Source organism: Phascolarctos cinereus, unplaced genomic scaffold, assembly GCF_003287225.1.
Source record: "Phascolarctos cinereus isolate Bilbo 61053 unplaced genomic scaffold, phaCin_HiC Scaffold_726;HRSCAF=1367, whole genome shotgun sequence".
NCBI lineage: Eukaryota > Metazoa > Chordata > Mammalia > Diprotodontia > Phascolarctidae > Phascolarctos > Phascolarctos cinereus.
The window spans coordinates 12,232,940-12,258,723 of NW_027556098.1; the positions used below are offsets into that span (position 1 = coordinate 12,232,940).

The 25,784-nt window shown below is 38.5% G+C and overlaps 1 protein-coding gene across 1 annotated transcript in view; it reads right to left on the minus strand.

Moving 5' to 3' along the window:
* Positions 1-2,798: 2,798 nt before the first annotated feature.
* Positions 2,799-25,784, minus strand: part of SHROOM2 (shroom family member 2) — a 246,577-nt gene continuing 223,591 nt past the window's right edge. The window contains 5 exon segments of the mRNA XM_078146114.1: positions 2,799-5,755; positions 8,710-8,982; positions 14,786-14,972; positions 17,369-17,920; positions 23,303-24,061. Coding sequence (XP_078002240.1) covers positions 5,489-5,755; positions 8,710-8,982; positions 14,786-14,972; positions 17,369-17,920; positions 23,303-24,061 — 2,038 coding nt within the window. The 3' untranslated portion in view covers positions 2,799-5,488.

The following is a 25,784-nucleotide window of genomic DNA, read 5'->3' on the forward strand; positions in this document are numbered from 1 at the left end:
AAGTAATTTGTGCAGGGTCACACAGCTTGTATGTATCAGAGCAGATTTTAACCCAGATCTTTCTGTCTCCAAAGCCAGCTATCTATCTAGAGGCAAAAGGTGGGCCTCGAGTCGGGAAAACTCGTATTCAAGTCCTACCTTAGACACTTGAGCCATATCATATGACCTCAGGCAGTGTCATTTAACCACTGTCTCAGTTTCCTCCACTGTAAAATGGGGATAATAGCACCTACCTCCCCGGGTTGTTTTGAAGATCAAGAGAGATACTTGCAAAAGGCTTGGCACAGTCCCTAGAATATAGCAGGCACTTAATAAATGCTGGTTTCCTTCCGTGTTTTCTCTGCGGCCTCTCTGAGGTGCTACCAGGTCTAATAGTCTATGGTTCAATGAAAGAAATGAAAATTCAGAGATCAGAGGGCGAAAGAATTCAATTTACATGGAGAGCCTCTCTTTCCTGCACCCCTTTTCACCATTCCTCAATATGCTTTTAGTGGTAGCTAATAGTACTTGGTACTTAATTCCTTAGTGAGGAACAGGATGAATAACGGCTGCTTTTCTAAAGGAGTAACCTTTCATTTGCTTGTTTTAGTCACTAACAAGTACCCCGATCCTTTCTCATAAGTTCAAGTATTCCAGGATTTTCTCACAACAGAGTCCCCTTAACCTAACTGTGTTCTTTCTCTATATTCCAGATAAGTTTCTTTATCCTTTCTTTAAAAAAAAAAATCCTTTTGGGTTCTTACATCTCCCTTCCTTGTAACAAAGGGGGGAAGGGAAGAGAATAAACAGTTATTGAGAGCCAGCCATACTCTAGGCACTCATTGTACCAAGCCCTTTGCAAATATCTCTTTTGATCTTCAAAACAATCCAGGGAAGTATGCTTCCCAGATGTGTGGGACCCTGGGCAAGTCACTTAACCCTGTTTGCCTCAGTTTCATCATCATTAAAACGAGCTGGAGAAGGAAATGGAAAACCATTCTAGTGTCTTTGCCAAGAAAACCCCAAATGGGTCACAAAGAGTTGGACATGACTGAAACAACTGACGTAGTGCCTTCCTTTATATACACAAGTACTGGGTTGTTTCATTTAAGTACTGAGAAGTAAAGAACCATGCCAATTCATACTATCTTTGGTTAGTCTTTGTAGCTCTATGATCAACTACGTGACATAGTGGATAGAACTTTTGACTTGGAGTCAGGAAGCCCTGAGTTCAGATTTGGCCTCAGACACTTACTAGCTATATGACCCTGGGCAAGTCACTCAGCCTCTATCTGCCTCAGTTTCCTGATCTATAAAATGGGGATGATAATAGGACCCATCTTCCAAGAGTTACTGGGAGAATGAAATGAAATATTTATAAAATGCTCTGCACGTCTTAAAATGCTAAATTAGTGCTAGCTATTATTATCATTGAGGTAGTTAGGCAGCACAGTGGATAGAACTGTAGACTCAGGTGTCAGAAGAACCCAAGTTCAAATTTGGTCTGTGACACTTACCAGCAACATGACCCTGTTTGCCTCAGCTTCCACGCCTGTAAGATGGAGGGAGGAGGGAGGGGAAGGGCGCTGGGGTTAGTAATAGAATTGTTATGAGTATCAAATGAGATAATATTTGTAAAGCACTTAATGTAGCTTCTAACAAATAGCAAACTCTTAATAAGAGAATCTTTCTTCTTTCCCTTCCTTCTTTCAAAATGGGTTGGTAGCAAGGACAGAGAAAAGGAGAACTCTTGTCCTTCCCATACCTGACCTGGCGAATTCCCCTGGTTAGTGGGAAATAAGAAGCAGGCAGGGACAGGAGTTCATATTAGTGACAATAGCCAAGTTAAAATCATCAATAACAAACTTACCATCAATCAGTCAGTTAACATCTACTAAATGCCTATTATGTTGCCAGATATTGTGTTAAGCATTGTCTACACAAAAAAAGGCAAAACAAACAAAAAAACCTAGTCTAATAGAAGACAACATGCAAACAAATTGTGTGTAACCTATGATATGTATCTGTGTATACATACATATATATACGCTTCCCCCAGAACGTCCCCCCACCTCCCTGCATGTACCTCCCACGCCACCTTTTAACAAATTCCAGGCTAGAATGGACAATATTATGGGGGAGGCTTTGGGCTCAGAATTTTTTAACTCATCTGCCTATGTATCAGAAGGCTTTCCAATCACCTTAATAGACATTTCCATTCACTTTACATAGTTTGGGACTCAAGGATGACATTCTCTCTGGGCCTACAACTGTATGAAATACAAATAAATCTTAAGTGCGATCTTGAATTTTTCCTTGAATGTGGATTGATGGACTTAATATTTTATTTTTAAGTTACCTAAGAAATGCAGAGACCAGGATATAAAAAATACTTAGGTTTTCAAATGTGAAGTAGATAAATCAAAGGACTCTAAGGTTGGTAATCTTGGGTTCAAAGGTCTCCTCATGTGTAAAACGAGGAGGTCCCCAAGGTTCTCTAGCTCTACAGCTCTGCTCTGATGATCTGTTTCTTCACGGTGGTAGAGAGGAGCCTCTGGGTTTTCAAAGACTCTGACTGTAGACTACTGATGCCAACAGTTCCTACCAAGCTAAAATGTCTTTGAGTCTATGCCTTTAAACAGACCACTGTGTTTGTCATAAGAGGAGCATGGGTAAATTCACTGTTTATCACCTGAAGGTTGGCTCTAGCCATTCACAAAACCATTTACCAAGATGTGGAGAGGTTGTGCTCTGTCATCATTAGTGGGAACCCTCAGAACCCTGGATCTTTTAGTAACAAACCACTGACAAGCAGGTGATACATTGAAATAGACACTATTTATTTCCTTTAAGTCAAGCAGTGTAATTTGCCAATAGGTAAGTGTTAAGTGTCAAGCATGAAATCTGTACACATTTTTCCACTAAAGGCTGCAGAATCCAAGCTGCAGCCAGTGACCAGGACGGAAATCTCACTATACAATGAAATCTACCACGGAGCTATAACATAAGGTGAAGAATTAGCCATCACCTAAGAAACGCCAGAGGCAAAACATTAGCACCAGATTTTTCTTAAGCAATAATATAGCTATTTACAAACTTATATACATGGAGACACAAGAATCTTTGGGTCCCTTCTAACCAAACATTTAAGAAGAGGTAAAACAAGGAATGGGCTGAGGCAGTGATGAGCAAGATGCTGCTTTGCGGACAGGAGAGCGCTCTGTATTGCTATGTGTGAGACAAACGCCTAAATCAAAGTATTAGATACAGACACAAATTATATTATTCACGTTACACATATATTTGTCACCAAAACAACCACAATACTGTACTCTGCATCACCAAAGGGAGTACTCAGACTGATAAAATTATCGATCTTCTAGTAACAAAATCAGCAACATGCTCGATACACAGAATTTCCTTTAAGGGTGCAGGACAGGCAAGGGGGTAGGGAATTATAGATAAAGGGGAAAACATTTTTTTTCTTTGAAGAGCACACTGAAACTCTTTTAAGTTAGCTTAGCTACAATGGAAGAGGTGGTGATCAAGGACAAAGTATATCATTTGCCCTGACATTACTTGTTTTAGCAGCAAATGACTTCTGGGCAGAAGGGACAGCACTTCATTAGAAGTAAAGGGGCTTTCAAACTGAAGAGGGGGTGAGGGTGGGGAATAGTTTAACTTAATAGGAATAAGAACTTTGAAAAAATGATCTACGTTAGGGTAGAAAGACTAGCTTATAAATGTATACACACATATATACATGTATGTGTGTACTCATATGGATCTATGATCTCATCAATTTGGAAGGTTCCTCCAATGATGCAGACTGCCTACCCATATGCATGCAGGTATTTCAGTTTGTACATATTTCCCTATGTATATATGTATGTGCGTACATATTATGTATGTGTGTGTATGTATTTTCCTCTGACACCGCAAAAAAACCCCAAAAACAACAACTCCTAATTGGTAACTTCACTCTGTGGGAAGTTACACATTAAAACTGACAAAAGACAGAAGCATAGATGTTGAGGTTGTGTTATGTTTAAGAACTGATTTCCTCTTCAGCTAATTTAGCATGTTTTGTCACTGTTCTTTTAAAAGTTTGTGTGTGGGGATGTGCAGTTCTGATGGATACTGAAAGGAAGGTTGCCTGCCTAATTTGGAAAACATTCTGTAGAAATAGAGCAATTAAAAAAGTATTAAAATGATTCCTTAACAATTGTCCCATTGTGATCTAAAATATGAAGTTGTCCAAGGTTTCCTCTTGCCCTGAAATATTCATTGAATTAGAAAATGATTTCTATGGAAGCACATCACTTTAAAAAGTATCTTCTGTGAAAATAATGAGGCTACTGGAAACATATGACAACAGCCTTTTGTTATGCTGGAATTTTGTTTTTCAATGAATAAAAAAAGGATACAAACTTTTAGAAAACAGTTATGAAAAGATTCTGCACAGGAATTATACATTTCAGGTGGTCACTAAAACTAGAGTGAGACAAATAATGGAATGAAATGTGTCCAAAAAAGCTTTGGTGACACACAGGAGGTAAAAGCAGTATTGAATATCATTATGTTAGTGACTGTGTGCACTCAATACCACTGTGGTGTAAGGGAAAAGAAAACACAGATTATATTAAGATATTCTGGTGAAACACTTAACTCCTTAATCTTAATGGCCATGCTACTGCTAGGGACATTTTCAAAATAACTAACTTAGTCTGCAAGGAAACATCATTTGAGTTGGGGGCTGGGGGGAGAGAGAGAAGGCATGCACAGCTATTTCCTTAAGTGGTATTTCAATCTCAGGATGCCTGAGCCAACAGTTTAAGTGATCAATTTCACAACTGGTTCTAAACCACTAACAAACCATTCACCTTTCCAAAGTGTTAATAAATTATTATCATCTGCTAGGACCAGATAACATCATTATATATGATATGATAAATTAATGCTTATAAAGTTAAATGAGATGGAACAGATATGAAAATGCAGCCCTGCTCCCTGGATGAATTATTAGAGATCGGCACCCAGAGTCGTCTCCCCCTGATATAGCTCATTTCCTTACTAAGGCTGCACGCTGTCCACATACTCATTTAAACTGGGTTCATCAACAATCTGTACAGCATCCGAAGACAGGAGAAACAGTAGCTATTTCATTTAAAAATTATCTGCATGCTCTACTGGAACAGACTTCACAACACATTGAATTTGAAGCTTAAAATTCTCTAGTTTCTTTGCAGTCATTTCTGAAGACGGAAGGATAAGATGAGCCGCTGAGCTCAGCAATTAGAAGAAACTAAAAAAACATTCAAATACATCACCCAAACAAAACAAACGAGGAAGTTATTGCTCTTGTAAAATAGCAATTTTGCTATTTTTTTTAGGACTCTATCCACAGGGCATAAATATGAGCTGGGTTTCCCCCCTCCTCCCACTTTGCACGCTCAGGAAGCGGGCTTGCACATTCCCGTTCCTATCCTCCGCCAGGGCGTTTCTGCTCTTACTTGGCCCGTTCTGGTGGGAGGCTTTCAGTCAAACACTTCAGCTGCTCCTCCCCCAGCTTGATTTTATCCTCTAGTTCCCGCTGCTCAATGATGAGGGCTGACTTCATCTTCACGAAGTGCTCATAATCAGCCAGGCTTTCCCCACTCAGGTAGCTGGCCAGAATGTCAAAGACGATGCGTTCTCGGCGGTCCAGATTCTCCTTGAGCTCTTTTGCATCTTCATGCTGGCGCGTGAGCAGTTTTTGCTTCTCGAGGAGCGTTCGCTAGAGGCAGAAAAAAACACGCTATTTAAGGAGTAGGCATCAAGACGAATAAGGGATGAGGAGGTAGGCAAAGCCTGAGGAGGAGAGTTCCCACAAGTACTACCGTCATCTCCTCCACTGTCCACAAGTAAGCCATTGTCTTTTTGCTTCCCATCCTCCCTTCCCCAATTTTGACTTCTGATTTGCTTTAGGGATAGGAACTGAATCTGAAATTTCATTATTACAGGGAATCCCTAGATGAGGAAATTCCTTCTATCAGGGCCAGTAAACAATTTGTTTCAATAGGTTTGAAAGGAATTATGTTACTATTTATGGAGACAGGGATTGGTTTTATGATTTCATTGGTACAAAGAATATTCAGATGAGGAAGCTCTCTACCAACATAGGCTGGCACTGTCTCTGAAACCTATAATCTTAAAAAGTGAGTTGTACGGGATCACAAAGCCAGAATATGTCAGAGTCAGGATTTGAACTTGGGTCTTCCTGGCTCTCAGGTGAGCTCTCTATCTATTATACCATGCTTTCTCTCACAATGTTTGCCTTACAGGATAATTGGGCATTTATATGGGAAACAATCTTTAAAGATGACTTGCAGGTCTAAAATTCTGTGATTCTAAAATCAAAGAATCCATTACTTCTTCTCATATATCTGTTTCTCCTTCCAAACTCTCATCTCCATTAATGGCACCACCATCTTCCCACTGGATCAGGCTTTGAATTTTGGTATTATCTTTGATTTTTTTCCCCCTTGCCCTTACCCTGTTATCCAATTTAGTTGCTGAATCCCTTCATAACTCTCACAGGGTCATTGATTTGAATTCCTTAAAAGGGATCTATTGAACTCAAATTATTATTAAGACTTTTTAAAACACATCTGCATCTTGAGTCTCAAACCAAATTATAAACTCCATATGAACAATGGTCCGTACTTTCTGGTATCACCAACAAGTATTCGATATTTATTGAAGGACCAAATTAGATCAGAAAGGGATAAATGGAGATTTTAAAATTAAATAAATTTTTTTAAAAAAATTAAATTTTAAAAAAATCAGCTGAACTGACAGATAAGAAGACATTGTTATTTTTCTAAATGAAGTTCATATCTTCAACTTTTAGATCATAATTACAACACGACTCTCCTTCACACATTCTACAGCCCAGATAAACTGGCCTTCTTATTGTTCCTCACAAATAACACTCCATACCTCCCTCTTTGTGTCTTTGCACATGCCTGGAATGTACCCCCTTCCTTACCACCACCACTTATAATCCCTACTTTTTTTAAAGTTCAGCTCAAATGTCACCTGCTATATAAGTCTTTCCTGATTTCCCCCAAGTACTGGTGCCTCTCTCTCCCCAAAACAGAAAACTCCCATGTTCTATTTATTTATATGCACATACATATGCCTGTTCTCAGATAAAATACAAGTACCTTGAGGGCAAAAGCTGTTTTCATTTTTGCTGCTCTGTCCCCCCCAATGCCTAACATAATGCCTGTTATATGTATAGCAACAGGTTAATAAAAATGCTTGTTGAACAACCACCAGATAACTAAGTAGTTTTCTTTACAGTTGAAAAATAAGGGAAGGGACAGCTAGGTGGTGCAGTGGATAGAGCTCTGGCTTTGAGTCAGGAGGACCTGAGTTCAAATCTGGTCCCAGATTTCAGACACTTGACACTTATTAGCTGTGTGATCCTGGGCAAGTCACTTAACCCTGATCGTCTCACCAAAAAGCCTAAATGAGAGAGAGAGAGAGAGAAAAGAGAGAGAGAGAGAGAGAGAGAGAGAGAGAGAGAGAGAGAGAGAGAGAGAGAGAGAGAAAGGAAGGGAAGGAAGAAAGGAAGGAAGGAAAATGGATGAAATAACCTCTAAATCCTCTGATTTCCATGGTCCCCTACAGAGGGTCCTCTTCTGGCTCTAAAACCCACGATCCCATGACCTTATATACACATACACATTTCATAGTTAGTATTCATGACATTCCTAAGTAAGGATATAAATGCCCTGAAGAACGAAACCTTTTGTCCTCACTATGCCCTCCTCCCATCTGTAATGAGGAATGTGTGTAACAGAAAGACCACTGCACTTGAAGCCCCAGGCTTCAGTCTCATCTTTGACACTTAGTGGCTATATGACCATGGGGACACCACTTAACCTCTCTGAGTTTCTTAATCTGTAAAATGTACATATTAACACGTGAGCCAACTAATTCCTATGGACACTGTGAGGAAAGCACTTTATACATTTTAAATGTTTAAATATATTTGAATTGTTATTTATTACTTCAATATTTCTAAAGCTCCCAATGTGGGTTATTTCCTTCTCCAGTGTGGTAAATCTATATAAATCTATATAAATCCAAATCTATAGAAATCTGAGTTATTATTACTTTAATATTTCTAAAGATCTAGATGTTGGTATTTCCTTCACCAATATAGTGAATTTATATAAATCTGAATTATTATTATTATTATTATTATTACTTTAATATTTCTAAGATCTAGATGTGAGTATTTTCTTCACCAATGAAACCCTTCGTGCCTTAGTAGATGTTATCTTGGTTGCTATGACTAACCTCCCCCACAAAAAACAGTAACACAAATGAACACCAAAAAGTGTACCACAAAACACCCACCATCACCTGCTACAACACCTTTGGGTGATGAAACTCTTTGAATGTAGCCAGATCGGCACTCAGATGACAGGCATAGAGTTCACTGTGAAGTTCATTGTTCAAAGCCCTCTAAACTAGCTAAGGCTTTCCAGAACTTAGACTGTGTTAATATAGCCTTCAAGGACCCAAGGTCAACTCTGCTCCATGAGAAAAGGAACCAGGATAGTGGCAGATGGGCATGTGTGCATGTATTCTCAGTGCAGGCACGCAGATGTGTATGTGTGTGTGTGCGCGCGCGCATGCGCGTGCACTTGCACATGCATGTGTATATTTAATTACCTGTTCCTCAGGTGGTGTATTTTCATCCAAGTTATTCAGGGCATTCTCTACCCGGGCTAGTCTTCCAGACAGGGACAAAAGGAGGTTTACCACTTTGTCAAGGTCTCCAATGAACATCCTGAACTTGTCAAATTCGTTTGGTTTGCAGACATCTTTCACGACGGCTTCCACCTCATCCCCTAGAGCATTGTTGTTTTGAATATCCTCCAGTAAGGTCTCTCGGGCTTCCCGCAGCACCTTCAGCTTTCGGCTGATGCTATCAATGAGCTCCTGCTGTGGAGGGGCAAGAATGTACAAAACATATTTAACACAAGAAGATGAAAACATTAAGTATTGTTACAAAGCTTCATTAATTTGAAATCAAATAGAATCTGTGAATGGGCTAACATTTATGTTTGCTTTATCTAAAAAAACAAGATTATGGGAAGGCCAAAGACTAGAAGTTAAAATTCCACTATCACTACTAAACTAGATAGCATTTCTATAGCATTTTACAAATGATATCTCCTTTGATTCTCACAAGAAGCCTGTGCTACAGGTGATATCATTAGTCCCATTTTACAGGTGAGAAAATGGAGGCTAGGAAAGATTGTGACTTGCCAAGGTCATATACTTAGTGGCGGCAACTGACCTTGGGTCTTCCTGACTCCAAGTGATTCATCTACTATACCACCTAGCTACCATAGGATCTATTCTAGTTGGGTCAATATCCTTCCATGATTATGGAAAGTCATAACCTCTAAAGATGGCAGCCATCTACTTTAGATTAGTGACAATGTGGTATAGTGGAAACAATTCTATTCTTGGAATCAGTAAAGACCCAGTTTTGAATCCTACCTCTGAAACAGCTTTGTGACCATGAGCAATTTGCTTAATATTTCTAATATTTGCTTCCTCACAAGGATAACAATAACTTTGAAACCTACCTTGTAAGTTTGTCGTGAGGCTCAAATAAGATAATGAATGGAAAGTACTGTGTAAACCTTTAGATACTATAAAAACATTAGTTATTATTATTATTTTAACTTTTTTTTTGCAAGACTATGGCAACTTCACAAATCAGTTCCGAGTACTTTAAAGACTTCCAAATAAAACATATGAATAAAAGTTATTTAAATCTGGTAATCCTATTATTTTTTCTCTATTTCATGGGTGGATCTCTTATGACAGATTTATGGGAGGACAAAGACAAAGGACACATGGAGTAAGACAATTGGAGGAAGTGCCCACATCAATGAGACCATATTATCCACTGAAGTATTAATCGCATTACTAAAGTTTCTTGCAAACACAGAGAAAAGTAAAGCCTTAAAAATATGATTTGAATGAGCTTGGAAGATGTCTTTAATGAAATCACTTCTATGCCATTCAAGTTTAAAGTAATATTTAAGATTTTATGTTAAATTCTGGATACAAAACCATGATTAAAAAACAAAAACAAAAACAACAACAAACACCTTACACCCATCACTGAAGTACCATGATTAAACTGGTATTATGAGTTGATGCAGCAACATGGTAAAGGCAGATACATGGTACAATGTCAACAGTCTGGGCACTCTGAGATCTGTCTTTGCCTTGTTTCTATGACTGATGGTGTACTATTTGATGACCAAGATATTTTCCACCTATGAACATCCATTAAGGCCTAGTGTACCTAGTCCAAGACATGTACGATGTAGATCACTTGGAAAAGGCCAAAGATGCCCTAGGCTAAAATATACCAGTATGATGATCACTCCCATTTCATAGATGGAAGGAAGAAGAGAAATAGAGTCATGGAGATAGCCACATAACTCAAAATCGCTAGGTGAGTCATCTACACAACTTAAACCTGAAAATCAGAAAAGATCACAGTCTCCCTTTTCAATAACCACATCCTGGGTCTCCGAGGTGCTGTGGGATCCTAGCATATTACATACAGCTATAAGAAATGCTAACCGAAAACAGATGTGGCTAAAAAAAAGGGCCAGATGCAAATTAAGCCAAAGAAAAAGGAAAAGGTCTGAATTTCAAACTTCACTGAATTTAAACTCATATATGAAAAAAGAAACACCCAACATTTTATTCAAGATTGGAATTTTAAAATCAGCCCAGGCCAAGAGCAAACCACATTTCTGCAAGGAGTGAGAGGGGTCATGACCTTATAAACCATGTAGTAAAATTGGACTCTCTGCCCCTCTAAACTAATAATTAATACAGGAAGAAGTAATTAAAGGCAACAACTCCTTTTCTGTCTGTGGGAAACATACCAGAATAATGAACTAATAGGATGAGTACTGCTCCTGGATTTTGCCCACTTAACACCCCTGACCCTCTATGGCTTCTAAGATGGAGATAAACAATTCTTCAAGAAAACTGAGATATAGCTTTTCATAGGGCTCAAATGAGGAAACAAACAAAAAAATGTGACTCCAAAAACCTGAACTTAAAATCACAGGGAGTGAAAGGGTGCCCCTCCTTTAAATTTGTCTTAGGCTTATCAGTATGTTGAATTACTCAAAGAGACTGAAATGGTAAGCAGTTTTATAGGATATACATTCCTACTGACTGATTAATCTGTACAGCTTTTGCTCCTAAATACACATGGAACTTCTAAATTACTATAGACTGACCAGGTCAAATCTTATTTGCTCAGGATGCTTACACATTTCTCTCGTTAGTTCTATGCTTGGGGAGCTCCCATGTTATGATCTATTCAAACTTTATGCATCTCAGTTTCTTATCTATCCTTTTCTGTTTAGCAGCAGGCTGCATTTTTTTTTAAATGCAGCCTGCTTTAAATCAATTTCAAAATCCCACGGTTATGAATAGCACTTTGTTTTTTCCAAGCACATATTACTCAGATAACAAGTATGTGATAGAAAAGGAGAATGGAAGATTTCTGTCTGTCTTTTCTGCTTCATTTCTAAGTTTGGGGAAACACTTCAAGGGTAAAAGCATACTTTGGAGGGGGCAGCTGGGTGATGCAGCAGACAGAGCACCAGTCCTGGAGTCAGGAGGACCTGAGTGCAAATCCAGCTCAGACACCTGAGACTTACTAATAGTGGTGTGACCCTGGACAAGTCACTTAACCCCATTGCCTAGCCAAAAACAAAAAACAAACAAAAAAAACCCTAAAACAAAACAAACAAAAACAAAAGAGCACATTTCAGTGACCATTTACTGATGCCCTTAGCCACTGGTAGGAAACAATTCTTCAGTGTTCCCATTTCAGCTTTAAAAAATATTGCTGGGGGCAGCTAGGTGGCACAGTGGATAGATCACTGGCCTTGGAGTCAGGAGGAGCTCAAATCCAGCCTCAGACACATAACACTCACTAGCTGTGTGGCTCTGGGCAAGTCATTTAACCCCAACAGCCTCACGTTAAAAAAAAAAATTGCCAGAAAAGGTGACAACCCATGGTCATCCTAGGACTGAGGTCGTTGAAAGGTTATTTATAAGTAACTATTTTTTATAAATATTTTATAAATATTTATTTTATAAAAATTTATAAATATGCCAATGTTTGCATTATAAAAAGACAAAAACAACAGAATGAGATAAAGGGTTTAGACAGTAGATAAGGGAAGGGAGATGATGAATAAAGTTGTAACTAGACAAAGAAGGGGCAGAGAAAGTATGTGGATTCAGAAGAATTGGGGGTGGGGGGAAGTATGTAAGAGGAAGAATGGGGCAGTACTTTTTAAGGAGGTTTAGTTCAGCAGGAGATTGTTTGGGTGAGTTATTTATACCAACAGAGAAAAAAAAGTCTAGTTTAGAGCAAAGCTTCAGGTAGAAGCCATGGGGGAAAAAACCTCTTGAATGGTGGCCAGTTCAGTTTAGTGGAAAAAAACAATGGATCCAGCAGGCAGAGGACTTAGGTTCAAATCCCAGCTAAGTCAAGTCCCCACTCCCTTCTAACTCCCAATGCCTCAGTTTCCTCCTTTGAAAAATAAGGTGACTGCACTCAATGGGGTCTGAGGTCTCTTCCAGCTCTAATTCTATATTCCTATGAACTAGATAACTTTTAAGATTCCTTAGCACAAAACCTTAAGATTCTAAGCTTAAATCTAGAATTTGGTGGTAGATGTGGGGCGACAGACAGAGGATGTTGCTTAAAACTGATGAAGGAAATAGCTCTAGCCTTTGACTTGTTAGAAGTAAATATTGGGAGTCTTTCTCTGTTGAGAATAAAATTTAGAATTTCCATTAAGTAGGCCATGAAATAAGAACTATGTTTATTTTTTTTTTTAAAGGGAAGAAGGAAGCGGCATAATTCTTAGGATCAAAAAAAAAAAAGGATCAGAAGCCTTCCTAGAAGCCTGGGTTTGGCATAAGTCCAATTGAGGTATGTTTATTTCCTTTTATTACAGGCCCATATTTTGTGTAAGGATATCAAATATTAATTACACGAATGTTCAAGAAATGAGAGAGGTAAAATACGGCAGTTGGGTGTAGGGCAACATAGGCTGTCTTACATTCAAAATTAAACAGGGAAGGACAACCAATCAATCACTAAGTCCTGGAAGGCACCCCGTCCAAAGTGATATGAAATAGGTCTCTCTTAGTAAAATTACAAAAACATTTATTAGAGTGAAAATAGAAGTTTACACAGAGGAGAGCCTCTAATAATCTATTTACTACTGAACTGCAGTCATCTTAAGATAGAAAGTGAAAACATTTCAATCTCATCTCTTCAGTGAAGCAGAAGTGTGTGAATAGGACTTTGCAGAATGCTTTTAAATCAAGGTGTGCTTTTTTTTTAAACTAAGGAATAACACAATAACACTTATCATTAATATTATCACCTAGCATTTATATAATGCTTTAAGCAAAGCACTTTACTAATGTGTTATCTCATTTTTATCCTCATGACCACCCCAAGAAGTAGGTGTTATTATTATCGTCATTTGAAGAAATTGAGGCAAAATGAGGTTAAATGATTTGCCTAGGGTTACCCAGCTAGTGAGTGTCTGAGACTGGATCTGAACTCAAGCCTTCTCAACTTGAGTTCTAGAGCTAGCAGTCTCTTGTTTGACCCAAACCAGAAATGACCACAAAACTACTATTCATACCATACATATAAGAAAACTAGAAAATAATTTGATTTGTGGACAAGTAAGGGAAGCAAATGAAATTGTACTCTCCCCCCCCACCCCCAAACCCAAAAAGATTGATGAAATTATGAAATTATCTTTGGACAAAACTAACTTATTTTTTATATGCCTAATCACAAACTGGAATTCTAAAGAGAAAAAACATTTTCAATGCCAAATGTTTGTTGACTTAAATATATCAAACACTTTCCTATCATAAATTTCATATTGTGTTTAAATCTGAAGCCTAGTATTAAATATGCAGTGAATCTAATGTAAACATAAGAGTTGTTCCTGAATTCACGCTAATGGAATGAAAATAATTTTTTAGAAATTAAGATTATCTCACCCCTTTGTCTCCTAATTTGGTGGCGGTGAAGGGTCACCAAGGAAACTGAAGTGTGGGCAGGACTGTTTGGGAGTTGTGACACGATTTGTCTTGGGTCATTCTTTCACTCTTATGCTTTCTACAAAAGGTAATTCTGAAACAGAGAGTCTGTGTATTCAACTCAGATGCCGAGTGCCTAGATTTTTGACGAATGTTAAATACAGATGAAACTCACATGTGACAAAAGAAATGAACCATGGGGAAAAATACACACTGTGATGGAGCTAGAAGGTGAAGCCGGGTCAGGGCCAAGCGAAGGCAAGAGCTTTAAGAAATCAATAGAACTGATTTGGCATCTGCTTTCATCATTACACGATGGCAGGGAGTTCCCATGGCAATGATGCCCAGCGCCGACATAGCCAAGTTAACCTCAAGTGGCCCAACCATAAAGAGTTAAAGGCTGAGACTTCAAAGTGCAGTGTACAAGGTGAACCTCATACCACTGTGTTGACTGTACCAAATAAACAGGGTGCTAATGTCCAGGACCTCGGTCAAGAGCCCTCTGTCTCAAGGATGTTAAATAAAAACTTAACACAGGCCTTAAGCTCAATTTTTTTGGGGGGTGATGGTGGTTATTGTTCCCACCCCCCAGCCCTACTTAGAATTCTACCTTCTTCTCTGACAGGTCGTGGTCCAGTTCATCTTCAGAATCCTCTGCAATCTGCTGCTGCTGCTGCTGCTGCTGCTGCTGCATGTCCTTCATTTTAATCAGAAGCTCAGCCTTGGGTGCAGATGTACTGTAGTAAGTGGAATTGGTTGTCAGGGAGATGGCAGATGGCATGCTCTGTTCTTCTTTCCTGGTTTAAAAAGTCAAAACTTTAATTAGCTGACAATCGGTGCAATGGATGTTTCCTCTCACGCCTGTCCCCTGGGTAATGACAAGCACAGTAACTGTTGGCTTTGATGGGAAGACACACGAATGGGTGTGAAAGAGAAAAAGGGCTCCCCCGCCCCAAAAAAACCCTGCCAGTCATCAAAGCCTATAAATGTATGTAATTGAAGAGAAATAAGTCAAACATACAGCTGAAATATCTATTTTCAGATGGCATTTTAATTATAATTTAGATTTAAATAAAATCTCAGACTTAGAGCTAGAAGGAAACTTTGATTACCTAGTCCAACCTTTCTCATTTTACATGAGAAAACTTGAGACTCTGGAAAAGTAAATGACTAATCCAAGATAATTCACCTTGTAGAATTCATGAACGTTGGCATTAGAAAGGAGCTGACAAAAGTAGGTGATGACAGGGACAGAACTGAACAGCAACTCCGAGGAAGGCCCTCAGAGCGTTGATTTGATCTGGCAGGGAGCATTTTACGAAAGAACATGGACAAGAATCATTAAAGATAAGAAGACATGAAAGTCTCTGAGCTGCACCGGTAGAACAAGTAATCACCTTTGATGAAACCATAGTTCTGCTAAGTTAAAAATTTTTTCAACCTGTAAGCCTGATAAAATGAAAGCTGACATATCGGTACATAGGACTAGTCTATTCAAAATGTACCTGTAGATCTTCTTTTTTTTAAAAAAAGAATCTCATCTAAATTTAGTTTTTAGAAAACTAACAGAATTAAGCAGCCACGGTCCTACGAGAACTAGGAAATAAGCATCTCTGGCAGAAAACACAAGTCAGTGACATACTTTGGATTCCCTTGGCAAATGGTATCCCTGGATAATGTAGGTTGTAGGGCAAGCAACCCCCTACTCCTACCAGTTTGTAGAATTTGGCATGGTAACTAACTCATAGTCATGACAGTGCCTAGCCTAGTCTATTATACACATAGGAAAAAGTCAATAAATATTGATTAAATACTCAACTCTCTTTTTCAGTTGAGGAAACTGAGGCAATCAGAGGTAAAGGCACTTGCCCAGAGTTAATATAGCTTGTGAGTGTCTCAGTCTGGATTTGAAGTCATGGACATTGGACGTGGACAGTCTGGGATGATATAGCTTCCTGAACCTTACCTCTACTGGGCCTGAACCCACACATCACTTCTAGAACCAATCCATCCCTGTGGAAATAGTCTCTGAACAGGAGATTCTAGGACATATTAGGACAGATATTGCTGATGTCCTAAAACATGGTTGGAAAGCAAGAAAAATACATATATGCTTACAGTATCTCTCCACCACCACCCTCTTATTAGCTTTGGTTGTTAAGGAAATCATTTACTGTAGAATTCCTGACTGAACTTGTTACTATTAAATAATTTCTAATGCTGTTAAAATATTTACATATTAGTTGGGCCCAGGAGTTCCCAAATTGTATCTCTGCATTGATCATTTATTTAGGTCTGCTTGGGAAAAGGAAAATCTAGATTTTTATATTTTTATATATATCAATCACCCTGATTTTACAGATCAGGAAAATGAGGTTCAGAGACATTACTTGTCCAAGCTCTTAAACCTTGACACTGGAGACTGGAACCTATTTCTCTTGACTCCAGAAATGTTCTTTTTTCCCATAAGGGAAGGGGTCAGGTTTTAAAACCTTGTATAAAGGAAACAGAAAATGAAATAATCATAAACTTAAAATTCCTCAAGATTTCACCTCTTTTATGGCAGTGATTATATAAGTGGCTGCCCCAGTGTTTTCACTGTGGGAGACCTCTCCTTAGAAGCTCTATTATCCAGCTTTTCTAAATGGAGCTTACTGCGCCTGCTTCACTCCATGGACACCCTACAAATTAGCCTTAGGTCTTCAGTGATAAATGGGTAGATAAATCATAGGTAGAATGCTATGATTTTTACATTTTCAAAGATGTAAAATTTACAATTTACCAACCAAAGTTAACTAACAGACAAGGAAAGCACGTTATGTAAAAATCACTTAAATAAAACCCTCAGGTTTTTTTTTTTACTCATCTATGGGGGGGGGGAAGGATCAGGTCCTGCTATACATCAAATACCTTAAATTACTGGGGCATAATTAGCATCAGTATTCATTTTTCCTCCATTCCTATCCCCCCTCCCTGCCAGACACGAAAGTAATCATCTCTCAAGGATGACTTCACTTCTGAAATGTAATAAGGTGTATCAAACAGTACTGATCAACCATCATGTTGGCCTTCATCAAAACTGACGTAAGAGCCAACCCAGTTACCATGAAATATAAAATAGAGAAAAATTCCCATGGCTGACATCGCACCACCAACAAAGAGAGTCGTAGAATGAATACCAAATTCTACTCACTTTTCCTCTGTAATTTTGGGAGAAGGAACCTTTGGAAGGAGCTTTCTACGTTGCTGAGCCTCTTCTAAGAGATGTTCATCTTTAGGGAAGATACCCTCCATCAGGTCCATGGTGGTTTTTATTTTTGCACTGGGATCCAGAATATCTGCCAAAGACTTATCCTTTCCTACAATTTCCCTGGCTAGTTCCTCTGACTTCAAGTCTTCCAGTGTCTTCTCTTTGGCCTTCATGTAGCTGACAACAGGTGTGGATGCATCGCTGTCTTTCAAGTTGTACCCCAAGGCTTCACCTGGTTCTGACTCAGACACTCTGGTTTTATTCTCAGCCTCAGGCTCCACACCCTGCCTGGTATAGGCACAGAAGCGTGAGTAGGACTGCTCAGAGGTGCTCAGCGTCTTGATTTGGTCTTTTTCCAAGCCACTGGGCAAGGCAGGAGGTTCCATGGTGCTCACAAGGTTCTGTCGACTCTCTTTCTCTGCATGGCTTTCAGAGTGGACAATTTTGATGGGGACCATCTTCACTGTGGTGTTGTTATCTATGACCCTCTCAATTCTGAAAAAGAGAAAAGTGTGTCTTTTTTTTAAATGCAAACTGTCACTTGGGCATATGTTAGGACAAAAGATGAGTTCAGAATCCTCTACTCTTTTGCTCTAACCTGTAGGTTATATGTGCCTATATGTACAACCTTAGTCTTCAGGTTTCCCTACCCTCCAAAGTCTGCGCCAAACATACCAGGCATGCCAATGTTTTTATAATGCTATGAGAGCTCCCAACTATTCTTTCTACAAACCATGGCTTCTGATCTAATAAATGACTTTAAGTCTTTTAAAATGCTCACAAATGGCACACATTAATTTGTTTTGTTTTATTTTAAAAGCTTCTTAGTAGAAAAATCTGGATTCGTACAGAAGGTTCAGGAGATAGGGGAGAGAGGAACAGAAGGAAGGAGAGAGGGATAAGGGGAGAAGAGAGGAGAGGTAAAAAGAGAAGAGGAGAGGAAAGCAGAGGAGAAGACAGAAGAGGGAGAGAAAGAATAAATATGTCTGTTCAAAGGAGGATTGTTTTATCCGTGCCATCCTACAGTTGGGATCCCCTCACAGTATGCTGCTAAGCCATTTGTATGAAAAACAATACAGATGTATTCAATCAAGACAAGAGAAGTTGTAAGTAATTAAAAAAAAACGCTGGGTAAACAACAGCTCAGTTTGCTAGTTTACAATGGGTCCTGCATGTTCTGAAAGGAAAAAACAAAAAACCAGGAACAGATGCACAGAATTTGTTTCAAGCTCAGGGAGCTGAAAAAACTAGTGCCATGGTTTTGTGGGTTTGGTGCATTCAGAGCCAGTGAAGCTACTTTGCTATAATTGAAAATATCTGCTTCTCATTTTTTCAATGGTAACTGAAGGAGACAATCAGCTTCCTTCACTGCATGTTTAGGTGTGGTCCGCAAGGCAAAATTTATTTGTTCTGAAGTTCCCTCCTTTTCTCTCACAAGCAACAAATCATTGAGGATGTAAGTATTTTTTTGAGTTATGTGTCAATATATTCCACCATCCCCTCCCCGAACATACAAATCCTCTTTCTCCTCCTTTCCAGCCTAACTGCCTAGCATATTTGAATAAGACAGACAAAATAAAGGAAAAGGGAAAAAACCTAATATTCTATCCAGTCGAAAACGTTCCTTCAGAATCTCATATTTGTCATTCCTTATTTCGGTTCATGTGGAGTACAGAAAATCTGGATTTGCACAGGTCTATCTCCTTCATTTTCCTGGTTTGTAAAACGAGGTCCAGTAAATGACCTTTTCCATAGCTAATGACAGACCTGGGCCTGAAACTCTAGGAATATTCCTCTTTTTTTTTTCCCTCATAAAGGAAGGGGAAGGGGGAAGGAAAATGACAAGTTTGCAGGGGTTTTTTCACTTGTATATAGGAAACAAAGAAATGGGAGCAATTAAATCCTTAAGATTTCAAATCTTTTATAGCAATGTTTATCTATTTATTTGTATATTTATTCATTCATTCATTTTCATGGCTATTTAAAGTTTTAGGTTATATTTCCTTCCTAAAAATGGTTCCTCTTTCATACTAAAATATTTATCTTTAATCTAAAATAAGTACAAAATACATAGTTAAATTTTTTTTTATTGTTTTAGTTCTTACCTTGCAAAAATCTCCAAATCCCAGGAAATGACTACAAGCTTTTGCTTTCTGCTAAATCTTAATCCATTTCCAAACACCACAGCTGTCTTTAAAAACTGACAACCTGCACCAAGGTAACCTTTTACCTTACAGCAACCTAACCCCCATCCTTAAACAAACCACCTCACTCTAATCACACCTTATCAGGGGCCCTTCAACATCAAATGCCTTTCTAGACCTGTTTAACTACATTACCAACCAAAAAGATAGAAAGTAAACAACGTGAGGAGAACAAACCATAGCTGAGAATGTGCTACGAGAATTATTAAGATTCTTGAAAAGACAAAAACACCTACTTTGTATTTTTGCTTTACAGAAAAAAGCTATAGGTACTTTATAATAAAATATCTTAAAGATCTAGCTACTAAATAATTTAATTTGCTTTGACCCTCCATTAATACACTAGTGCTGAGTGGACTTGTTCATATCAATAACACCTCTATTATTTGACTTAAAAATTAATGATTAAGATGAGTCATTCTAATATTGCACTGGAGCCTATGATAGATTTAAAGTGTGTTGGGTGGATCCTTTTGGTAAGACTTACTGAATGAATATAGATATAAGAAAATATAAATTTACCTGATCTATAAAACAAGGTCCAGATAAATGGACTTTAATATGTATGTATGTATGTATGTATGGAAGGGGATACACACACACACACACACACACACGACAATCACACAGCATGAGAAGACATCCCTAAGAGGGTAAGGAGTAGTCAGATAGATGAGATCATGGATATGCTAATGTGACAAAATAGAACTTCCTGGGAATCTTAAAAAATGGATTTTAAAATAAGCCCATGTTAGAGGCAGGAACTAATAAAGCCCAACTTGTAAAGACTTATTTTTCCCTCAGAAATGAATTCTTTGAATAAACCATGCATAAACAAACATGGTTTGAGAATGGGAGTGGTTGTGATAAATGGTAGAAGCATCAAAGACGTATTTTTCAAATATTTTCTTTCAGTAAGAAATTAAATTAAAAATATTATTAAAAAAAAAAGAAATCAAATGGGGGGATGAGAATTAAAATACAGAGTGTCTCTTGCTTGGTGTTATCCTTGCGCCAGACAAACCCTGTCAGAAGCATATCCTTGGAAAATGAGGTACAGCAATAATGTATTCAATCCAAGATTTTAAGATCCATTAAAAAGATGGGATAAGAACCTGTGCAAGGGTAGTGATGAAGAAACATACAACAAAATTAACCCCACAACTAAGTGTATTTTCCCTAAAAACAAAATTTTAAGGAGACATGATGACTCCTGGGTAGCTGGGTGGTGCACTGGATAGAGTGCCAGGCTTGAAGTCTGGAAGACCTGAGTTCAAACTGGCCTTCAGACACTTGCTAGCTGTGTGACCTTGGGCAAGTAACTTTAAACAACAACAACAACAACAAGTTTGCCTCAGTTTCCTCATCTGTACAATGGGGATAATAGCACCTACCTCCCAAGATGGTTGTGAGGATCAAATCAGATTATAATAACTGTAAAGTGTAGCAGTGTCTGGAACATAGTAGGTGCTATAAAAAGCTATCATTGTTATTAGCTTACCACATTCCTTCAGACAAGCCAACTGCGAACATGTAGCTGCACTATAAGCCACTAAGAATACTGCAACCTAGTCCACTATGGAATCATTTCTACCAAGCATTCACAAATCATGGCATCCAGTATAGATTATAGTCAGTTCCCAATTAGTACAAATAATGAGTCCCTGAAGTGGTCATATATATTTAGAGTTGCACCATTTGAAGCTACAATGGTATAATATATGATAATTAGTTCTAGACCAATGGAAATGTACAGTGTGAATTTGAATAATGTGACCGAAGAAGGAGAATTCATTTGGGACCTAGCTATAAATCCTACCCCTTAATGTTTCCTTCCTACAGTGACTCAGTGGTATACTGCAAGATCAGTATTCTTTCTTAGAGGCAGGATCAAATGAGCTATTTTAAATCTGACAAATGGTTCAAGAGAAGAAAATAATTTTTTTTTATTATTTTTATGGGCCAGGTGATGAATTCTATGTCTATCATCCAAAGAAAAGTATGACAAAATGTGGAGACATACTACCACGTTGGCTGCAGGGTGATGATTAAAAAAAAAATCCTAATAATCCTGAAATGCCATTTACATTATGGAGGTACTGTGATCAATAAAGTTAGATGAAGTAACCACACTAACAAAATCATAACTTCTTACATCACTGAAGCAACATTCTCTTTAATCAGATACATTCTTTAAAGTATTTAGTTGACATTTTTTTCAGAAATGAATTCATGCAACTGGAATTTGTGCACTTCCTACTGATGATGGGGCATTTTACTCATCACCAATTTACAGTGAAGTGCCTTACTAGGAGGTTTGTTAGCACTGGCACCAAGGAATCAGAGAAGCTTCTACTCTGCTCTGATAAAAAGATGGATCCTGTCTTGGTTCTTTGGGGAGGCAGCTTTACCGAGGATATGTTTCTAAAATGTTTACACTGGAGAAAGCTGGTAATAACTCATCGAGACTTAAAACCATCACATTTTCGTCTAATGTACCCAATGATCTTATTAAACGTGATTCTTAATATTAATATGGTGCAATAGCCATTACAGAGTTTTGTGCTGTTGTTCAGTTGCTTTCAGTCATGTCTGACTTTTTGTGATTCATATTTGGGGTTTTCTTGGCAAAGATGCTGCAGCAGTTTGCCATTTCTTTCTCCTGCTCTTTTTTAGGTGAGGAAACTGAGGCAAACAGGGTTAAGTGACATACCCAGGGTCATGTAGCTAGTAAGTTTGTGGGGCTGGATTTAAACTCAGGTCTTTTGGACTCCAGGACCGGTGCTTCATCTACTGTGCCACCTACCTGGCCCCTTTGTTGAATTTGAACACTAGTAGGATGTGCACAGAACAAGGCTGGCAAAATGCTTTAGAAGCCTGGTTTGTTTTTTGTTGTTGTTTTGGGTTGGTTTTTTTTGTTTTTGTTTTGCACATCATAGATTTGTTCACCATATCAAATTCAAATGCAAAGCCTGCTAAAGTCTAAAATGATTCAGCCTTGGTTCTCGTCACTTGTACATTGTATGCATGTAATTATTTGTATGTTCTTTCCCCACTCAAATATGAGCTCTTGAGGCCAGAGACTATGTTTTTGTCTCCCTTTGTAACTATAGTTCCTAGCACATAGAAAGTGCTTAATAAATGTTTGTTGACTGACTGACTTGTAAGCTATACCATGTACATAAGAAAATTTTTGTGGATACTTTTTTCTGTCTAAAATATGAAAAGTGAAATAATATACAAATATAGATTACATGTGGTAATTTTTCAGTATAAAAACATTTAATTTCATCTATTTAGCTTCCAAGTTTTTGTAATTATTGAGCTGTGTCCCCCCCCCCCTTTATATAGTGGGATGACATATGTTAGCATCCTAGGGAAGCAGCATGGCAACATAGCTAAAAAAGATGCCCTTAGATCAGAAAGATCTGAGTTCAAGTCACATACTGACTACAAAATCCTGGGCAAATTACTTTCATTGACCCTAAGAAAACATGTAATTTGTAAAGAAATTGCTGATCTGTATTGACAGAGAGAATTTCTTTCTTCTAGAGAAGTACCCTACATCAATAAAATCACTATCTGGACCCCAGGAGTCCTATTTATTGGTTTTGTCAATATATTCCCAATTTTAAAAGTGTTCATAACGTCACCATCACCACCATATAATTACCTTGCTGAGTTCTCATCCTGGACCAGCAACGGAGGTTTATCAGTCAGTTTTTGTGGAGCGAACTGAGGTGAGGGAGACCGAGACGATTCCATTCCAGATTTTGGAAGATGACAGTATTTTGAAGGCAAAACAACTTCAGGCTTGAGATTTGATGTTTCCGCATTTATGTGCTGGCTGTCATTCTCTGAAGAAGCAGGTGGCCGAGAATCCTGTGGCTGAGCACTCGTAAGCTTTTCACTGAATGTGGAGGGACTCTGGGGAAGGGTCGGGGGATTCACATACACATCAGGAGAATTAGGGGATTGAGACTGAACAGGCCTGCTGGGTACTGCTAGCAGGAATTCAGAAGAGCTTCCAACAGAGGACGTGGAGCAGTCCTGACGCCTGTATTTACTGGCGTCTCGTTTGGGTGGGGGTGGCCTTTGAGGTGCTGGCCCCCGTCTTTTGCTGAACAGTGCCGAATCTATCCACCACGAGTCTTCTTCTCTGCCTTGTGAGGAAGGATTGACGCTGTCGTTCTTAGCGTGAGCCTCAGAACAGGTTTGAGGGGGCACGTCAGAACCTTGCGTCTCTTCGTTTTCTTCCGAATATCTATAATCACTGGGCAATGTCCCAGACCTGCCCCGGCTCTCTTGTGGCAAAACTAGAGGTTCTCTAGCCTGAGACGGTTCAGTGGATTTCGATTTGCTGCTTAGATTCTGATCCAATAGATCTCTTTTTTCTCCTGGACTTTCTCCCTGATGTTCTGTATCTGCTGGCCTAAAAACAAAAGGAAAGTAATCATTAGCAAACTACTCTGTTCAACATCATCTCCCACATATTATCATGCATGTGATAGTAACTTTCAGATAGTACTTGCCAATAATAACTACTCTGACCCACTTAAAGGATTAAAACTTACTCCCCCCATTCCTAATGTAACACGATGAGTCAAAACTACGTGTCAGACAATAGTAAACGTGCCTATACATATATGTACAGTGTCATGCAATGCAACAATTTTATATAATAACTTAAAATATTCATTCTACCTTTTTTTTAACTTTCTGTGAACAAAACTTAACTTTCTGTGAATAAGATTCCAAAAGAACAAAATGGGATTCAATGGGAAGTTTTTGAAGAGCTCCTATTTTTTTTTTTTTGCCAACTGGGGTTAAGTGACTTGCCCAGGGTCACACAGCTAGTAAATGTCAAGTGTCTGGTCTGAGACCACATTTGAACTCAGGTCCTCCTGACTTCAGGGCCGGTGCCCTATCCACTGTGCCACCTAGCTGCCCCAAAGAGCTCTTATTTACTGACCTATCAGAAAGAATTTATTAAAATATGTGCGATTCATAAAACTAACTTAAAATTACCTTGGAAGATTTCTAGTCTCTTCCCCAAGATATAAATTAGCAAAAGAAACTTACGGACAGAACTTATAAACTTACTGATACATTAGAGCTGGGAGAGGAGGTAGAAAATTAAAGATCACTTTTAACAAATCAAGGCCACTTGTAACCCGAAACATTTGTACAATATACATACAAATGCATAGACACAGCATGTATGTGTATCTTACACACATATTCTGTGCACATATCCATGTCCGTCATGGCTGATGAGTCAGCTACTTAATGTTTATCAAATCATCAATCATCAATAAGTGGACTGTGCCTCTGTTGACATTTCTGCTACCTGCTGTTTGTTCTCTTATAGCACCACCCCCACTAGAAAAAAAATGGGGCTTCCCTTTATTTTTTTATTCTCAATTCTCACTGGTAATTTAGTTTGTTGTTTTATTGTTGTTAACTGTTGCTCTAGTCTTAACTAAAACTTTCCGATTTAAGAACTTGCAATGAGGAGACCAGCTATCAGTTAACCATCAGGATGAGAACCAAAGCTCTGAAATAGATCCCACGGAGGAGCTAATTGGCCAGCAATGCAATTTTACTGTTATTAGATGTTGGCCACGAATATTCATGCAAAAGGTGGCCCTCACCACAGTGTTACCCTCCAGTCACAATGTCTTAAAATCACAGATGTCAAAGATGAAGGATACCTTGGAGATCATAGAGCATAACCTCATTTTCCAAAGGAAGAAACAGTGATTTAGGTGAAATGACTTGTCTAAGATTACAGAGGCAGTCAGGGTTACAGGTGGCATTAGAACCCAAGTTTCCTAGCTGCCATTTACTATTAATTGAATAATAAATTAATTAAGGTCATCTGGACAGGGTCTAAGATGTTCCATCTCACCCGGATGTTCTATCATTCGATGGTGACTAGTACATGGAAAGGTTCCACTTTATTTCTTCTATTTTCAAATTCACAAACTATACAAGAGGAAGGAAACCATCACACCTCATGTCACATGAGTGTGTCTGAAACCCCAAATCTTCTATTTTACTTATTTTCTGTTTTGCAGGGGTCATGGTGAGAAGCAATTCAACACTACAGTCTAGCTCAGGCCATCGGCTCCATTTACCTTTGTGTTATCAGT